This window comes from Balaenoptera borealis, assembly GCF_965194805.1.
Source record: "Balaenoptera borealis genome assembly, chromosome: 18".
Lineage (NCBI taxonomy): Eukaryota > Metazoa > Chordata > Mammalia > Artiodactyla > Balaenopteridae > Balaenoptera > Balaenoptera borealis.
The window spans coordinates 12891550-12911618 of NC_138877.1; the positions used below are offsets into that span (position 1 = coordinate 12891550).

Below are 20069 nucleotides of genomic sequence, written 5' to 3' on the forward strand. Positions count from 1 at the left end.
AAGGTAGAAAAATCTCACCAGATAACTTTAGCTTTGTCTGGATAATTACATTGTTTCCACTTCACATTCTGTCTTGGCATGCAGTTATTACTTGGTTAACATTCTTTTTGGAAAATGGCAGTAAAAGAATTTAGAAATCAACTGGATCAATTTTATAAAGGAAACACAACCAACAAATATTTAACAAACTCAAATAATTGTCTTGGTGATCCTGACTTGAGGCCTATAGAATGTCTAAAGATAATCTCATATAACAAGATTAAATCATAACCTTTGTGTAGAGAGCTTGAAATCCAAGGGACTCTGTGTATATAGAAAAAACATATACTCATTTACTTTCCAAGTGGGTAGAGAACAATAAGTTGACGCCATCAATCTACAATAACTAATAAGGCTCCATTACTTGAAACAAGGCACAAAAGTAATTCCTTTTTCCAAATTCCCTTGTCTGCATTCTCCATAGTATGCATAACCTAAAGTTTACGGCATAGCAAACACGTGCATGACTCAGAATGAATACTGAAATGCGTAAAAAGTTATAAACATTTGGTCAAAGTTTTAGAAGGACTGTAGAACTATCATTCATAAAATAGGTTTACTTAGAGGAAGAGAAAATGAAAATGGGAATACTGGCATTAAAAATCTATGTTAGTGAAAGCACGGAGCCAAGATATCAAAAATAAACACGTTTAGTTATGACTCTGTTGTATGGGGCAGTCTGCCTTGCTGCTACCGTCAAGTCACTATGCTCACTTAAAGCCAGGATCTGTACATTTAGAATCTCAACCATTTGTCTTGGTGGGCACCAGGTCTCCTCTTAGGAGTTCCTCGCTGTGAAATCATAGTTTGGAAGGGGAATCTCCTCTCAATAAAATAATTCCCTCCATGACTTACTCCTCAATTTGGATTCCCAGCACTACCCTTTCAGGCACCTGCTCCATTTCACTTTGAATTTCACTATTACATTCAGAAAGTAGAAGCACAATTTGGAATTTTATAAATTTGTAAACATTCCTTCCAGTTGTGCCATTATTGTTTTGAGTACTGACTATATTTAGGTTATCATGGAAATAATAAAGAGAACCAATGAAAGCAAACTATAATTTTAAGGTTAAAATGAACCTAGCAAAAATGTTAGATTTAAAACCAGAATTTTAGACTTCCATAATAATTTTAATGTAAAAAATTTTTTTCTAACTAGGCCAGTAGAATTTTCTATTCTCCCTTATATACCATATTAAGAATGAAACAGATTATGGATTTTTGTTCTATATTAAGTTGGGTAATCAACTTTGTTATTATAGTTATTTTATGATATATTTATTTATTTAGCGCTTTTAAAATACCTTTCATACACACACATGCACCTATATACACATGCACATTTTTTTCCCCCTGCAAATTAGATGACCTTGGGAAAAATGCCTTCATGCCCAGGAGGAAGTTGCTATGGTTAAAATTTCTTTTTTTCAACCAGTTGCCAATTTGTTTGACATATTCACCATTAATGCAACCCTGAGAGAAAAGTGTATTAATGATTTTAATATAACCAACTAAAACAGAATTCTTCATCAAATAGTCTTATTTCATTGTTATTGTCAGTATTTTATACTTTGGATGTCGTGCGATGTCATTCTGCAGTATCTCAGGTATCATCTGCTGATGCTAATTACATCATAAAACACCATAAGTATGATTATGAATGTAACCCTTACCCCACACAGTCATTTCAATTTCAATGTCTACTTATCAAGTTTTCTGAAAGAAACTCACTGAACAACATAGGTGGTTTTTCCTGTTTATTAGTTATTTTTAAGGTGGTAAGTGTCACAACATTAACTTTGAGAGGAATAACATGGTCCAGTGTGAAACACAACGTACAATATTTTACAGTGAAGCCACAGTACAAAGTGATGGAACTTTCAAAATTGGGTAGGTCAATGAAACATTTCACCATTTTGCTCTGTAAAACTCTGCTGATGGCCTCGACTGATGGGTTTTTAAAACATGTTGCTGTTTAAAACATTTTAACACCAAATGCTTTTTTTAAGAGAATACACATCCGAGCAACTCAAACTGTAAGCAGGAAATATGTCAACCTCTCTACAAAAATTTTATCCAAATTTACAACATTCATAGTATATTTCAAAGTAAAATGACCTTAGAACAAATAAACCTAATTCCTTGCTTGTTGATGAATATAAACTCAAAGAAACACATCACAAGAAAATTAACTTTCATAGTTCTTTGCCTATGACCTTTCAGATACCTACTACCCTGGCTTCAAAACCATTTTGTGGCCATATGTAATACAAACACCCAGGTATTACATGCAACATTTATACTATCTTGGAATTTATCCATCGTCTTTACTAAAATGAACCACATTTTAAAGACACTATATATCATGCACCCTGAAAAATTACAGCTAGGGCCTCAGATTTCCTATCTTTTCCACATGCATTACAGGCACAAAGTTACAAATATTTTTCAGCTGATAGTATAACAAACTGCATCAGGCAACTGGTATTTCGAATTCAATATATCTCTAATTTTCACACTATAATTCTGTGGGATATCGTTGTCACTGACATGCACAATTAGAGATGCTAGCCAGGCTAATGCAAATATGCATAAGTAGGAAATGTATGTATATATAGCATTGGGTTGGCCAAAAAGTTCATTCCCAATATATTCATTCAATTAACATTTTCAGGAGTGTGTATATTTGTTATACACACATACAGTAAGTATAGTAGGGTTACTACTGAAAACACATCAATAGTTTAGAATCGTGTTTTGAAAGAACATACAAAACTGCCTTACAGGTTATCTGGCTTTGCAATTCAACTTACTTCAAATCAAACACAGTTTGGATTCTCTTCGATTTATGTTTCAATATAACTACTCACCTACTCACAACCCTATAAATCAATACTTCCTTTTTTTAGTGAACAGTGACTGACAATCACCACATGTCATACACATTAGAGAAACATCAGTGATAGTATATAATCATTTTAATAATAGAATATCAGGACATAACAATATAAGCATTAATGTATGCTTGTATTTAAGAGTTAACACAATATTGATTTATCTGAATTTGAGATTTTTGTTTAACTGGATTCCAAATTGTTTAAAATAAATCAGTACATCTCCCTATTATTTGGAACCATTTTGCCATACTAGTTTAGCAAACTACTTTTGAAGTTAAATATGCCTCAATTAATATGTCATGGGTACTGATTTATGACATGAAAGGTTTTACATACAATTCCACAAGAGCCAGTAACTTATAAGGCTGTGTCACAAATACCATACTCTACTATTTATGGTCTATAAACATACACAAATACTTACATAAGCACACCCATATACACACTGAGCCCTGCAAATTTACATAAACACCTACACACCTGGGTAGATATATGGCCACATATGAAAAATTTAGTAGTCCAATAGCTAAATTATATGGAATTATTTTTTTAAGGATATTATTCTGTATATTCATTCATTTGTATTAAGAAATGTGGCTTTTAGATTTCATTATTTTTAAACGAAAAAAAAAAAAATCATGTACAGATCTGCAGTGGATGCAACCAAAATGCCCCTGCTGGTTAACATAGGGAACACATGTGGCACATGAATTCTGGTTCAAAATGTTTTTAGAAGATAGTATTTGATTTTTCTAATATTTAGATGAGCCAATATAAGAACACAGGGATGTGTATAGATGGGTGTGGACCTGACACGTCTCAAAAGTCTATGACAGTATGAAAACATTGGGAACTCCTGCCCCACCCCACGTAATTAAGCAAGACAAAGAAGAAACAAACCGCGTAGCTTTCAGAACCAGTCTTTGAGTTCACACTGAAGTTTATACTTGATATATAATTAGGTTTTGCATTTCTAAAATGCTGAAAGCAGGGATATGTTTATGGTATCGTTCTCTATGATGTCTAAAGGCGAAAATGTAAGTGCCAATGATCAAATTTTTCCTAGAGTGCAATGTCTTCACAGAACATTTAAGGTCTACCGTAAGGACAAAAATGCATTGCTTTTGCTGGAGGTCTCTTCTGCCCAGTAGAACAATTTAAAAATTCAGTGTCTAATTTTTTTTTTTTTAAGAATTCTATAAGTAAGTAAATCTTAAGTGCCTATAAATCATCATTTCGGTTCCACCAATAAACTGAAAACTTCTGGTTTGTTGCTAAGGATTTTTTTTTTTTTTTTAATTTCTGCTTTAGTATAATGGAATTATGCTCTGCACAGGAAGAGATCTCAAAGTCTATAAATGGTGTGCTGTTTCAATCTCTGAGGAATTTTAGTTTCAAAAGTAAATGATATATATTGCCCCTGAACAGTCGTTTAATAGAAGTCATATGTTCAAAGGATTAAATGCTGTGGAATAGCATTTCCCTCGGAACTGCTTGAATGGAAAGTTGGCCACGATATCTATCGGCAATTAGTACAAGTCCAGTTTCTTTTTGCCATGTCTAAACAAAGCCCTGGGCTTCATATCAATTGGCAATATCTGCCACTTATCCAGAACAAATAGCGTTTATTGGACCTTTCTAAGCAGTAGTTGTCCATAAGATTGACGGTTCAGGGAAGTTAAAATTATTGGAATTTATTTTTTGTTCTGGACCCTCCGACCCCACCAGATGCAGGTTACCTGTTCCACTGCTTTCTCTGCACTTTTGACAGTTCAGTCAAATACATACTAATCCTTTATGGACTCAACTGTATTAAGTAATGCATTTTACAAAGACATAACTAGAACAGACACCAGCATAGGCAACCTCACAGATGTTTACTGTTTCAGCTAAAACAAAGCAGCCTTTTGATCTCAGCAGGAGTCTCTGTTCATTTCTATTGGAGACAGTTTTAAAGTCTGAAGTCTGGAACAGGTATTATGAACTGTTCTTTCAAGATGGAATGGTTCAGTTTGCGGTTCTCAAATAACCTGCCAGAGAAGTGTCTTTCTCTGCAACAGACAGGATAATGAGGCACTAATTTTTATAAGGCTAAGTTTTCAAATGCTGTTAGGTTGCCTGTACTGTTTTTTTTTCTTCTTCTCCTTCTTATGGTTGGAATATTTTATTCACTTGGAAAGTGAGATAGTAACATATGTAACTATAAACCAGATGGTAAAATTTGATAGTTGAGCAATTTATCAAGGGGATAAATGGATAACATTTAAGACAGTATATGACAACTGAAATTCTCTCCATTTTGAATCAAACATTTTGTTTTTAAATTCAATTTTCAAGTAAAATTTGAAAAAAAAAAAACCCCAAGTAAAAGCCTCCAAGTGGCATCATACATCTTAAATTTATCACCTACTGAGATATGTCAAGCCTGTAAAATATCAAAACCATGCTACACAAGTCTTAAATTGTTAGTGTTTGAACTAGTAAAACTAAATGATCACTAGGGTATGGCTTAAATACGATAGACCATACACATTAAATTAGTTCTTAACATTCAGATTAAAAATAATTGTTTTATGTTTAAGCAAAGCTGACTATAATTTTTAAACAGAGGACTAGGAAAGCAGAATTAGTAGGTTAATGTTTAACAATAGGTTATAATCATAGACTTACTTAGTTTAACACAAAGGAGTTTTGCATATGAAAATTTCCAAAACACCAGTAAGATCCAGGATTTATCAGAGTAGAGATTTGGATATTTGGGGCCTGATTTATGTAGCACCATTTAAAAGAATTTTGCTTTTCAAATTGGTTTTTTGGAATAAGTCCAGACACAATTTTTTAGGTCTGTATGTTTAATAAAAAAAAGCTTCCTAGCTTCAGCATTTACATATTTGAAAAATTATATATATGGTTGTAGGGAGGAATTATATAATTTATAGCAATGCCATTGAACAAATTCTTCATGTTTAAGCTATACTTATGCTGTTTTCAATGAAAGGTAAGTTTAAAGAGTAAAATTTACTTTTTACAACAAAAATAAGGAAAGTTCCTATGCTTAACAAGAAAGTCTTCATGAGATATGTCTTTGACATGGGTGTTTTTCCTCACCTATACTAACCCACAAAATAACAAGTAGCTCTGAATACTGTCTAGGAAGAAGAAGAACCCTACTTGAATATTTTGATTATTTTGCAATAAAAGTCCTTTAAAATCAGCAGTGTAAAGTTTAAGAAGAATATAACTTTAAGAAAAAATGTCTGCTAGTGGCATTTTAATCTGCTTAGCCAGAAAATCTGTACAGAATTGTACAGAAAATTTGTATCTACATGTTTACTTATGATGAAAATGAAAACCGCATCTACAGAAATTATGACTGTCTTGCTACACCATTAGCATGTTCTGAAACTAAGATCGGGCCCATAAATGAAATTCATGTAGAGCCAGGCCTGGCATAAAAACCTCACCCACTGAGCCAGTCTGTGTTCAAGCTCCCTCAGTCAAATCAACGTAGGAGATATAAAAAAATATCTCTTTCAAGGATTAATACAAAATGCCTGGAGATTTCCTTTTATATGATTTAGGCTTCATAATTTCAAGGTATGCAAAACTCTTTTGTGTATTTTGCTGTTAGACTTTTGCTTAGGAAACATGAAACCTTCACCCAACCACAAACCATATACACTGCTCCATTGTCTCTTTTACACTGAGTCTCCTACTGAATCCAAATCATCCGAAGAGAGGGGGCGATACAGGTCCTGTAAGATGAAGGGCAGTATAGATTTGTTTACTTGGCTTTCTTAGGTGCCCTGTGGCTCTCTTAGGAGTGGAACAACACTGAATGGGCATCCTTGGTTTCTGATGTCATTGAACCCTTTAGAGTCGTCAAATTTGGATAAGAGAAAAGATCATGAAACCATCTAAATAGATGAAAAGGGTGCTTATTCTGCCTTATTGGCTTGATCTGCTCATGAGCTTTTTGCCTTCCTTTGTGTCGAGTTCTATAGCCCCTGAGATCTGTCAACACCAACTCTGCTACTATGTATCTAGGCCATTCTTCCTCCAACGGTTCCTTCCCATTCTGGGTAGAAGAGGAACGTGCTTACCTCAGGCAATAATTTATTAGGAGCCCCAGCTGGCATTCAGCAAATTCTGGTCCCAGAGTAGCAACTCAAGGGTTGCATTTGCACCGCGCATACACCCAATAAACATTGCCTTTTCAAAATGGTATGTTTGGAAGACAGAAAGAATGCGAACTTGACCTCCCTGCTCCCTTCCCAATGTTCTTCCTGGTTCCCCAACCGCTCACCCATCACCTTCCCTCTTCTTCCCTCCGCCCTTTTCTGCTATGAGATCCCTCTGTTGGTCACCAGGCAACCAGCTCAGATCTGCAGAGAGTGTCTAGAATCCTGGCTTCTTTTCTATTTTGAACCACCCACTCTTCACATCATCTGACTGATCAGATAATCTACAAAAGTCAGCCATGTGGGAGTATCATGGGGAGCTTCATTCCACCTACACAATACAACACTTTTCTTCCTGATGTATTAAGAAATGGGACCCCAGAATGGGGGTTCATGGATGGAAAAGATCCTCCCGGATCTGCATCTGTGAGCAAACGCGTCTAGACAGCAATTTAAATAACAGTGTTTTGGGAAAATAGGGCAGTTGCTTGGTACACTTGCCATCAGCGCTTTCAAGAAGAAAAATATCTGGCATGCAGACTCCTATTGTATAGGACTATTCTAAAATACCAAAAGAGGTAACAAAAATATAATATTAAGGGAAGGAAAAAAGCGGATTAAACCATCATAATTAACATAAATAAAAATATAGACTTTCTTGTTTGTGAAGAAGCGGTCAAATGTCTCAATAGTCCTTAAAAAAAAAAAAAAAGCAGCTTATATTCCTGTGTTTCAAAATGAGGTAGGAAGTGTGCGTGTGTGTTGCAGGGAGACACAGCCCACTTGTTTTCCTGGCCACGTTGCTAGGCAACACAGAAAGAAAAAGAGAAGTAGCTACTGTTTTCCAATTTGCCATAAAAAGAGTTAATTTATTCTTTGAAGTGTCTTCTTTTAGCACTTGCCATCTTTCACTTATTTCAGTATTTCCTGCATAGGAGTATAGCCATTTGAGAAGAATATTAACCAAATTTGAAACAGGATCAGTTTTTAGGGATATTCTAGGCTCATTTTAACTGGGAGGGATTATTTGATGCAGTTGCCTCCACACCAAGATGAAAGCTCCTCTCACTAAAGCAGCTGGGAATGTTTCTACTCATTGACGTGGTACATGGACGGAGGATGTTCATTTACGGCCTCAATTCAAAAGCCTGGAAACTGAACCATCTCTAAACTATCTGGTGCTCTGCTCACAACATGTGCTTAATAAATGTTTTCAGATGATGATAAACCTTTTGTCTCCTTAAAACAAATGAGATTGTTTTTCCCTGTCAAGTACGGAGCTTGCACTGGTAGTTTAAATGACAAAATGAAGAATCTACAAGAGAACCATCCCTTATAATCATTTCCCAAGCGCTGGCAGTGTTAATTACATAAGCCATTGGCCACACAGCTGCTAGGAGCTGGATGGAAATTTTCTGCCTCAGTTGGACAAAGTCATAGTGAAGTAGGGAATACAGAGGGCAGAAGAAGCAAATTCTAGCCTCATTCTGCCAACAAAGGGACAGTTGAGCCAAGAGCTTTACATCCCCAAGATGGAAGTCTCCACCATAAGCCAGCAGGAGGGAAGCTCAGATCTGCAGCAGGGAGTCTCACTCATTCTAATCTAATCTCAACAACGAAGCATGAGCTAAATCCTGAATCTAATTTAATGGATGGATGAAGAGGGATTTCTATGCCAGGTGTAGTCTCCAAAGTATACACCTCAAAAGAGAGACTATTCTATGCAAGAGGGCCCTATCTGTCCTATTTCTTTTTCTTTTTCTTTTTTTTTTAAAGTCTTTATTGAATTTGTTACAATACTGCCTCTTTTATGTTTTGGTTTTTTGGCCACACAGCATGTGGGACCTTAATTCCCCAACCAGGGATCTTGAACCCGTACCCCCTGCATGGGAAAGCAAAGTCTTAACCACTGGACCACCAGGGAAGTCCCCAGTCTGTCCTGTTTCTAATGGCTGCCTCTACAGATGGGGGCCTCACTGGGTAACACTGATAAGAAAAGCATCACTCACTCCCCTAGCCCTTCCTCCACTCGACCACAGACATTGAGGAGATTAAATGAACTTGGCCCATTCTTCTGGTAGCTCACTAATGAGTCCTGTGCTTTAAAATGCCAGATTAGACTGTGGCCACGAAGAAGCCATAGTGAAAACACTCAGCTGGAACTGGAGTCACATTATGGGGTTTTCTATCTGGAAAGAGCCTTTTATTTTGTTTTGTTTTGACTGAAGCCGGGAGAGGATAACTGACTTATCTAAGATAACACAGCCCTTTAGTGGAGGAGCTGGTGCCCAGCTCCAGGCCTCATCCAATAATCAAAACCAGCTGGACCTGATGCCAGGCGGTTCAGTGGAGCAGGGCAGTGCGACCTGCTACGTGGCGGGCCAGCCTCCAAAGGGGACCGGCGGCTGACTCATTCACCCCCCCGCCCCTTAGAGGGTGTGTGGACACAACCTCGGCAGGAGGCTTGCAAAGAGGAGCTTCCCTCTTGGAGGCGGTTTAAATGTATGGAACATAAAAGTCTCATTTTAAAGCACATAGTACAAGAAACGAAATTCATAAATCCAATCTTTGAGTTCAAAAGCTGCCAAAGAGCCCTAGCTTCTTAGAATGTTCAGCGAGCAGCCTCCTGAAACCTCCTAGAGCGCACCTCCCTCCGCACCTGGCCTGTGAAATCAGGACAATGAAAGGCCTCCTGTTGCCTCCACTGTACCATGCCCCTCCTCCCCGTCCCACTCCTTTGATTCTTGCCTTGGTCTTACTGGAAAAGACAAACCGCAGAGGTTGTGAGGGGTTCCGAACAGTAGTCCTTCCATCCTGAAAGAAAAGCTGATGCCACCCCCTTCCTCAGCATAGAGAAACGAACACTGTTTCCGGTAACTTTTTTGACTTTGGTCTCCAAGCTCAATCAACGTCTCCATTATTACACAGGAAGCTCAAAGATAAATGCAGGTCATGATGAAAGAGAAGGTGCTCCGTGTGGGTTTCATTCACAAAAAACACAGGTCACATGTAACCATCTCTGCAGCACAAACCCTCAGGGGCTCTGGACCACCATCCTTTGCCCTAAAGCAACTCCCACCAGGGCCCGCCCACCTCCAATCCAGGCACTTTTCCTTTTCCTTCTTAAGGAAGGCTGGTGACCAGTGATGATGTCTCTAATGAAACTCATTTCAGCTAAGGAAGCTTACAATCCAGTGCCATTAACGTCTTTGTGCACTCGAGACAAAAAGAGTGAGGTATTTCAAAGTGAAGCAGCAACTGTCTATTCTTCCTGGAATTAAGATCAGGACAAGTTTACAGGGAAATTTAAAGCCCCGAGTCCTAGCTAAGAGAAACCACAGCCATAATAAGTGACGCAAGGTCGGTCACCTCCTGCCCTCACCTGGTTCTTCCTTAGAGACAAGCAGCGCTATCATGAGAGGGCTATTTGCTGGCACCTGTGCCATCTGCACCGAGACATGGACAGGTCTTAAACAAGGAGCTTGCTCATTTCCTTACCCTCTGCTTCCGCAGGCTTCCAGGGCTGGTGGGTGATGGGCTTGGAGACTTGCCCGAGCGCGGAGTAGAGAGCTGACTACCAGGGGTTCCATTAACTAGAAGCACAGAGAATCACAGAGAGAAAAAGCGGCTTATTAAAGCATTCTCACGACAAATCATCTTCTCAGAACAACAAACAATTAACGAGGGACATTTGCTAAAATTCCAGATACCTTTTTATCTATAGTCCTGAAAAATAGCTTCTGGGAGAAACCTTCCTTCAGAAATTCACTGCTTTTGTTAAGCCGGTGTTGAATATAGCAGCAGGTTACATTAAAAAGAATAATAATGTACTTTGCACAACTTTCCTGATGAATTTATGAATGATGCTCTTAACCGTGCCCACGGAGATTTTAGGCATGCGGTTCTGAGACATTTTCAATGGACTGCATGCTTCCTTCTTTAGTTTAGCTTCCCAGTACAACTCAGTGAGAGTAAATATTAGCACAGCTCACAAGTGATAGTCCCAGTGACTTGTGAAAACAGATCACTGTCTTTTTAGAGTTAAGAACTCACTTCTAGAAGTTCCCACATCCACTTGCGCCCTGTACATCCCCCAGCCTAACTCAGAAGGACCTGCCTCCAGCAAGACAAAGTAACTGGCACAGACACTCAGGAACTCCTCACAGTTAGTCTGTACTGCTGTCGAAAATAAAAGCTGCTTTTTAATAGGTTTACATCACGAGAATCAACCTGACTCTCAAGACTTTTAAACATTATCCCTAAAAGGAATCAAAGCCACAGAACTCACGCAAGCCATTCTTTTCTCTGAGTAACAGCACCTCTAAGAACTGATAAAACACTTAAAGACATGACTCTGTAAAGAGGTATCAGATCGCCACTATTTTGCCTGTAAAAATGTCAACATTTTTACATGTTTTACATTCACAGCCAACGAACGAAGTAGGATTAGCAATGAGACACAAATGTCCTCCAGGGCGCAAAATAAACATCTTGCCATGAGGGAGAGGGATCATGCATTTAACTTACCTTCTATGAGTTCTAACATGGACACAGTCTCAGTGCCTAACCTGACAAGAGCAAGAGGCGAAATCCCGTCTTAGCACTAAGCCCAGCACCGCAGAGGAGGAGGGAAGCGGTTGGATTAGTTAACGACGGCTAAGGCTGCTCCCAGAGCAGGCTGAATGAGATGCAGGATTCCTCAGCAGATGCCTTTTCTGCGTAAGGCTGACGTCTTCCGAGAAGCAGTGGGAGGTGCGGCTTCTGTCTTAGGCTACATCAAAGGTGTCAATTCAGCCTCATGCCAACGCGGAACCACTGCAGCCCCCATCCTACCCCTAACTCCCGGAAGCCGAGTCCTTTCAGGGCTTCACACTGAATCATAATGAAGTGCCTCTGGGGGCAACAAACCCAGTGACTCATCTAAAAAATCAAAATGACGAGAACTCTTCTAAAGCCTGGAGACTACCAGGTAACAGGGGTAATAAGTCGACCCTCACAAAATTCAGTGGTGAGGTACATGTTTGGTGATTTTTGACACACAGTGTTTGCACCAAACCTTAGGGGCCATGGAACTGGGAAGCTCCTTGTTTTCTCATCTTCTCCAAAGACCTTTACCAACTGTCACAGAACTCATGCTGCACTAATTTGTGTGTTGCCTGTGAAATGTATTTGGTGACTCCATCTAAAACACACACACCCCTATTTTTTGGGGGGGGCACATTGAAGTAGGAAGCACTGAGAATGCTTTAATTCGCTTGCATTCTGTGGTCCTGTCTTTGTTGAATGAGCCTGATGCCTGGGCCTCCTGGCACTGCACTGCCCCGCCAGTGCCTCTAATAGGAGGGCTCTGAAACGGGCAAGGACTAAAGAACTGCGGGCAGAGGCAGAATCCGCAGCTACTAAGGCATGGGATCCCCTAGGAGTTGACTGGAAAACAGGCTTTGTGAACATGATATTTTCTCTGCCCACTTTCTACATCACTTTACGTCTTCACATCACTCCTACAGGCTACGCAGACTGGGAAAAAATGAACAAATGGAAAAGCAAACACAGCACTCACAGTTTTACTTTTGGGACTCTAATCTTACCAAGCCAATGGAACATAAAGAAAAAGAGAAAGTGCACTCCCAGGAAAACAGTCGTAGCAATACTCAGCTTAAAAAAACCAAAACAAAGCAACAACAAAAAGCTTGCATTTACTAAGTATTCATTACGCATGCATCTCAGTTTACTGAAGACTTATTTTCTATGGACTAGTTAACGCACTTAAACCTTTTATATGGATATAATGGGTTGGCCAAAAAGTTCGTTTGAGTTTTCCGTAACATCTTACAGGAAAACCCGAATGAACTTTTTGGCCAACCCAATATATACACATATATGCATATATACACACACATATTATCTCATTTAACTTTCAGGATAACTTTGTGAGGCAAGCAGCATTATTTTATACATGAGGAGGCATAAAGATGATTAGCAACTTGACCAGCGAATACAGGGTGGAGGCCGAAATCTCTGCACTCTTCACCACCACTTTCCCTACTGCACCGGCCTTCTAACCTGGAGGGAAATCACACAACTCAACTAGTAATCACAACAGAGTATTCTGAGAGGGGAAGTACTGCATGTTGCTGTTGGAATCCTAACAATCTATGGGGTTAAGACTGGCCTACACCCTACAGAGAGGGTAAGAGGTAGTGAAGCCAGATCCTAAGGATTAGGAGGAGTTTGCCAGGGGAAGGAGGGTAGGGCACAGTGAGGGAAAGTGTTCCAAGGCAAGAGGACCACCTGTTTCATGGCTGGGCATGGAGGAGGGAGCGAATATGGTGCTCTGAAGGGACCTAAACAAGTTAGCATAGCAGCCAAGTGGAGTTGGAGGGAAGGACCTTATGAATGAGGATGGAGGAGGTGGCAGGGGTCACATAACGCAGGGTTTTGAAATTCAAGTTAAGGAGTTTGGGTTTTATCCAAAGCGCAATGAGAAGCCATTGGATGATTTTAAGCTGGAACCCAGGGGATCAGATCTGCATTTTAAAAAGCTCTGAAGAGCTCTTACCCTGTCAAGAATGGTTGAGAGGGGAACAATAATGGCAGCAGGGACACCCCTTAGCCGAAGGTCCAGGTAGGAGAGACAGGGGCACATTTAAAAGGTCCTGTGGTCAGAGAGCTGGTGTGGCCCCATCTAGGGTAGTGCAGTGGAGGTGGAGGGAAATGGAAACATTCCACAGAGATTTAAGAGGTAAAAACTGTCAGATGTGGTTAATTGATTGATTGAAGAGGATTAAGGCTAGAGGTGCATTAAGGTGTATGTACCTTAAGAAAGAAAGAGAGAGAGACAGAAAGAGAGAAAGAAAGAGAGAAAGAGAAAGAGAGAGAGAAAGAGAGAGGGAGGGAGGGAGGGAGGGAGAAAACTTGCGTTGTAGGTTGGTGTCATTTTTCCTGCTGGAGATGAGGAAACAGGTTCAGAGAGGTAACTTGCCCAAAGACGAACAGCTCAAAAGCAGCAGAGCTAGATAGAACTGAGTCTCATTCGCATTTTACTCAAAGAACTGCACACTTTTCCTATGAGTGGCCTGTCCTGGCACCTCAGGAAATGTCAAGGACTCTTGCCCCTGTCTGGAGAGCTGAGGATGTGTAGGTTTCTCTCTCACTGGGGCACTCAAACCCACCTCCTTTATTGACAGCCACTAGGCTCACAGCTTCTACTTGTGTTGCCATCTCTCTGGAGAAATGAAGTTCGAGTTCCAAAAAGTCATCTACGATCAAACATTTTTCGAACACGATCTGCTTTTAAGTTGGGAACGACTGCACTCTTAAGGTCAGAGTTCTGTTCAGACTCTTCCTCTTGGCCACCTAAAAAGCATCCTCTTGGCAACTTCTTAAAATGGTTCTTGACCTCCAGAAAACATCACACACCTTATGGTTGGATCACTGCTGGAATAATTAATTTCATTTCATAAGTAAGTTTGACACATGTACTGAGTTCAGTTGTGTTTTAATCCTGTAATACCAGAAGTCCCTGAGTGCCAGTAAAAAAGGGCTTTAATAGAACTCATTAAAATTCAACTAACCAATGGTGTTATTTTACAGAGGCCTGTATTAACTAATTCTTTATTTTGAATGGGAAAAATTCAACTTCATATGGTTGTTTTTAAATGGCCAAGCAGGTCTAACAATTAGTTATCTCAATCGAAGTCACTAACATCTGAATTACTAAAGTACTCATCAGATCCACTGCCTTATATCCAGTTCTGGTTTCCTTTGCTCAGATCTGTCTGGGCACATTTTAAACCCTGTATCCTTTGCTCTGCTTGCTACCTCCTGAATGAGAAGTGCTAAACTTTAGGCTGGCTTATTCTCATATCCTGTGATGATCAATTATATAACCAGCCACCAAAGAGCTGTGGAAGAAATCTGTGGGGCTGACTTCTACCATCTTTAGTCCATGCCCCTCTCAGGGGCACCTAAGCCTATCAGGGACACTATAGCTTGAATCTGTCACAGCACATCACTCCCCATGAAAGATCCGACCTCACCTCATCCTTCATCATTTCAGATGGATGATCCTACTCTACTCATTGGAGCCATGAATTCAGGATTCTGTAATCAACCAGTCAGCACTCACAGTGTGAACTTACCATGTGCCTGACTCTGTCTAGTGTTCCCTGTCTCCCGAAACTTACAATTGAATATGAAAGTTACTAAAAAAATTCTAGAATTGGGAAATACTTGGCTTCCTTGTTAGAATTCATTGCTTCTTTTAAATGACTCTAAGCTCATGTGTATGTTATGTTAGCAAACCCTTTGTGAATTTAAAGGGTTTCTTCCCTTTACAGTTTCGTTGGTAACAGGCTCAGACAGCAAGTGAAAACTAAATGTTTAAATGCCTCAAACTGGTCCCAAAGTTAGAACAATCTCTACGCAAGACTATCTCATTACAAGGTGACTAACCTTTTGGACTTGAAAACCAATCTTGCTGTTTCCCTATCTGCTTTTTGCACTTAAGATGGCTCATTTATTTATGCCACTGCACTTGCAGGCAGGGGAGGAGGGATCGTGTTTGCATGTCTGTGGGTCTATGTATCCGTCTGTGTGTTCAGGGGGTGGTGATTCAGGCATGCTGCCCAGAAGATCTGGCTGCTTGCCCTAGACTTTCCCTCTCTCCCTGATCGTGGAGGAGGCTGTAGATACTCTAAAATATGTTTTCCCAGCCCTTGTCCATTGCCTGCCACATTACTGAGAAGAAAACAAAAAAGAAAAAAAGCAGATGGAGTCAACTGAGGCAAAGAGAAAATAGACAAGCATCTAATGGGTGGGGGAACTCTTGAGAATAAATGCTTTTTTCCTAATTTTATCTTCATAGGTGCTCACCTCATAGGTGAAATGGAGCCCTAATTTTCTCCATTTGTCTGCATTCTCTTAAACTGAGACAATGGGTCCAATTCAAAGGGACTATCTTATCTATTGAGAACAATGGCAAGTGGGGAGGTCAATAGAAAACAGTGGGGATGGAGAAAGGAACATGGCTCTATGAACTGATTATTTAATAAATATTTACAAAAAGGCCCTTGAACCTCAGGAAGTCTAAGCAACTTGAAAACATCCTATTGTTCCTCAATTCACTCATCTGGTCAACATTTACTTAGTAGTGACCATGAACTTGAAGGCACTGTAGGATGTGTAAAGAACACATGCCCTCAGAAACCTTACGACTTGGGAGGGTAATACAGCATGTCACCTGTAGCCCAGGAGCCAAATCAACTGTCACGGGTCTGGGGAGGTGGGAAAGACCCTCAGAGAGGTCGGCGGGGCCAACCTGGTTGTGTGCGCTTTTGACCAGAAGTGACAGAGGAAGGCTTCTAGAAAGTGATAGGAATAAAGGTACGAGGTGGAAAAGTCCAAGGAGTATCTGGTGGAAATTTAAGTTGGTTTATAGGCTGGAGCACAAGTCCAGAGAAGACATGGGAGATACAGCTGGAAAGGAAGACTGCGGACAAATCAAGACAGTTCTTCATCTGAGAGTAGAGTTCGGACTTTATTTAGCAGACGGTAAGCAACGGCAACAAGCCTGACATCAGTGCGCAAGGCAGATATAAGGGGCAGAGGACAAAGACAGGGAAGAGGCCAGCTAGCAAGTGGTTTCTGCAGCTGTGAGAATGCGGAGTCCTAGGACAGCAGAGGAAGAGCCACGAAGACTGGTGACCAACGAAACGTGGAAGAGGAGGGGGAAAAGGAGTCAAAGACGATTTCAGGGTAAAAGGAAAGAGATCTCTAATTCAACAATAAAACAGAATCATCTGGAGTCCTCTGATTTAAAATTATGAAAATGTGTCGGCTGGGATCCCAGAATACGCCGTGGGTATTACGAGGGAATTAGGCACTTAAGGAACCAAGGATCAGGGTGGATGAGGGTCCTGGGACTGACGGGCTCTGGGTACTTTGCCCACACCCTACCGGGTACTCATTGCAGGCCAGCCTCCCCTTGGAGCTTAGCCTGGGAGTCAGCCCCGGGCAGTCCCATAATGACCCCCTGGGAAAACATGCCCCCTGAAATGGACCTTCCACAGGTCGCCAGTGGTGTCCTCGCTGCCAAATCCTATGACCTAGCTCCAGTTCTCATGACCTCCCTTCAGTTTTCATGCTACTTGCCCTCTTAACATTTCTGGCCTCTTCCTCCATCTCAAAACTTTCTGCCCCTTTGACTTCCGTTACTGCATTCTCATTGTCCCCTTGTCTCTGCTGATGTGCTTTTTTTTTTTTTTTTTTTTTTTGCAAGATAGACGAATGAGTTTTTTTTTTACATCTTTATTGGAGTATAATTGCTTTACGATGTTGTCTTATTTTCTGATGTATAACAAAGTAAATCAGCTATATGTCTACATATATCCCCGTATCCCCTCTCTCTTGCATCTCCCTACCTCCCACCCTCCCTATCCCACCCCTCTAGGTGGTTACAAAGCACCGAGCTGATCTCCCTGTGCTATGCAGCTGCTTCCCACTATCTATTTTACATTTGGTAGTGTATATATGTCCATGCCACTCTCTCACTTTGTCCCAGCTTACCCTTCCCCTTCCCCCTGTCCTCAAGTACATTCTCTACGTCTGCATCTTTACTCCTGTCCTGCCCCTAGGTTCTTCAGAACCTTTATTTTTATTTTTTAGATTTCATATGTATGTGTTAGCATACGGTATTTGTTTTCCTCTTTCTGACTTACTTCACTCTGTATGACAGACTCGAGGTCCATCCACCTCACTACAAATAACTCAATTTCGTTTCTTTTTATGGCTGAGTAATATTCCATTGTATATATGTGCCACATCTTCTTTATCCATTCATCTGTCGATGGACACTTTGGTTGCTTCCACGTCCTGGCTATTGTAAATAGAGCTGCAATGAACATTGTGGTACATGACTCTTTTTGAATTATGGTTTTCTCAGGGTATATGCCCAGGAGTGGGATTGCTGGGTCGTATGGTAGTTCTATTTTTAGTATTTTAAGGAACCTCCATACTGTTCTCCATAGTGTCTGTATCAATTTACATTCCCACCAACAGTGCAAGAGGGCTCCCTTTTCTCCACACCCTCTCCAGCATTTATTGTTTGTAGATTTTTTGATGATGGCCATTCTGACCAGTGTGAGATGATATCTCATTGTAGTTTTGATTTGCATTTCTCTAATGATTAGTGATGTTGAGCATCCTTTCATGTGTTTGTTGGCAATCTGTATATCTTCTTTGGAGAAATGTCTACTTAGGTCTTCTGCCCATTTCTGGATTGGGTTCTTTGTTTTTTTAATATTGAGCTGCCTGAGCTGCTTGTGTATTTTGGAGATTAAGTTTAGTCAGTTGCTTTGTTGGCAAATATTTTCTCCCATTCTGAGACTTGCCTTTTCGTTGTGTTTATGGTTTCCTTTGCTGTGCAAAAGCTTTTAAGTTTCATTAGGTCCCATTTGTTTATTTGTGTTTTTATTTCCATTTCTCTAGGAGGTGGGTCAAAAAGGATCTTGCTGTGATTTATGTCATAGAGTGTTCAGCCTACGTTTTCCTCTAAGAGTTTTATAGTGTCTGGCCTTACATTTAGGTCTTTAAGCCATTGTGAGTTTATTTTTGTATACAGTGTTAGGGACTGTTCTAATTTCATTCTTTTACATGTAGCTGTACAGTTTTCCCAGCACCACTTATTGAAGAGGCTGTCTTTTCTCCATTGTATACTCTTGCCTCCTTTATCAAAGATAGGGTGACCATATGTGCGTGGATTTATCTCTGGGCTTTCTATCCTGTTCCACTGATCTATATTTCTGTTTTTGTGCCAGTACCATACTGTTATCATTACTGTAGCTTTGTAGTATAGTCTGAAGTCAGGGAGCCTGATTCCTCCAGCTCCGTTTTTCTTTCTCAAGATTGCTTTGGCTATTCGGGGTCTTTTGTGTTTCCCTACAAATTGTGAAATTTTTTGTTCTAGTTCTGCAAAAAATGCCATTGGTAGTTTGATAGGGATTGCACTGAATCTGTAGATTGCTTTGGGTAGTAGAGTCATTTTCACAAAGTTGATTCTTCCAATCCAAGGATATGGTATATCTCTCCATCTATTTGTGTTGTCTTTAATTTCTTTCATCAGTGTCTTATAGTTTTATGCATACAGATCTTTTGTCCCCTTAGGTAGGTTTATTCCTAGGTATTTTATTCTTTTTGTTGCAATGGTAAATGGAGTGTTTCCTTAATTTCTCTTTCAGATTTTTCATCATTAGTGTATAGGAATGCAAGAGATTTCTGTGCATTAATTTTGTATCCTGCTACTTTAGCAAATTCGTTGATTAGCTCCAGTAGTTTTCTGGTAGCATCTTTAGGATTCTCTATGTATGGTATCATGTCATCTGCAAACAGTGACAGCTTTACTGCTTCTTTTCCGACTTGGATTCCTTTTATTTTTTATTTATTTATTTTATTCATTTATTCCTTTCTTCTTTTCTGATTGCTGTGGGTAAAACTTCCAAAACTATGTTGAATATTAGTGGTGAGAGTGGACAACCTTGTCTTGTTCCTGATCTTAGAGGAAATGGTTTCAGTTTTTCACCACTGAGAACGATGTTGGCTGTGGGTTTGTCATATATGGCCTTTATTATGTTGAGGTAAGTTCCCTCTATTCCTACTTTCTGGAGGGTTTTTATCATAAATGGGTGTTGAATATTGTCGAAAGCTTTTTCTGCATCTATTGAGATGATCATATGTTTTTTCTCCTTCAATTTGTTAATATGGTGTATCACATTGATTGATTTGCATATATTGAAGAATCCTTGCGTTCCTGGGAAAAACCCCACTTGATCATGGTGTATAATCCTTTTAATGTGTTGTTGGATTCTGTTTGCTAGTATTTTGTTGAGAATTTTTGCATCTATGTTCATCAGTGATATTGGCCTGCAGTTTTTTTTTCTTTGTGACATCTTTG

At 39.8% G+C, this 20069-nt stretch overlaps 1 protein-coding gene across 9 annotated transcripts in view; it reads right to left on the minus strand.

Moving 5' to 3' along the window:
* DCLK1 (doublecortin like kinase 1) overlaps positions 1 to 20069 on the minus strand; it is a 330012-nt gene that overhangs the window by 66829 nt on the left and 243114 nt on the right. For 4 of the 9 annotated variants that reach the window (XM_082365403.1, XM_082365402.1, XM_082365401.1 and 1 more), the window contains exon 6: positions 10619 to 10713. In XM_082365403.1, the coding sequence (XP_082221529.1) occupies positions 10619 to 10713 (95 nt within the window). Of the gene's footprint in view, positions 1 to 1786; positions 6695 to 10618; positions 10714 to 11647; positions 13610 to 20069 lie in introns of those variants that run through there. The other 5 variants (XM_082365405.1, XM_082365404.1, XM_082365408.1 and 2 more) reach the window with 4 other exon arrangements.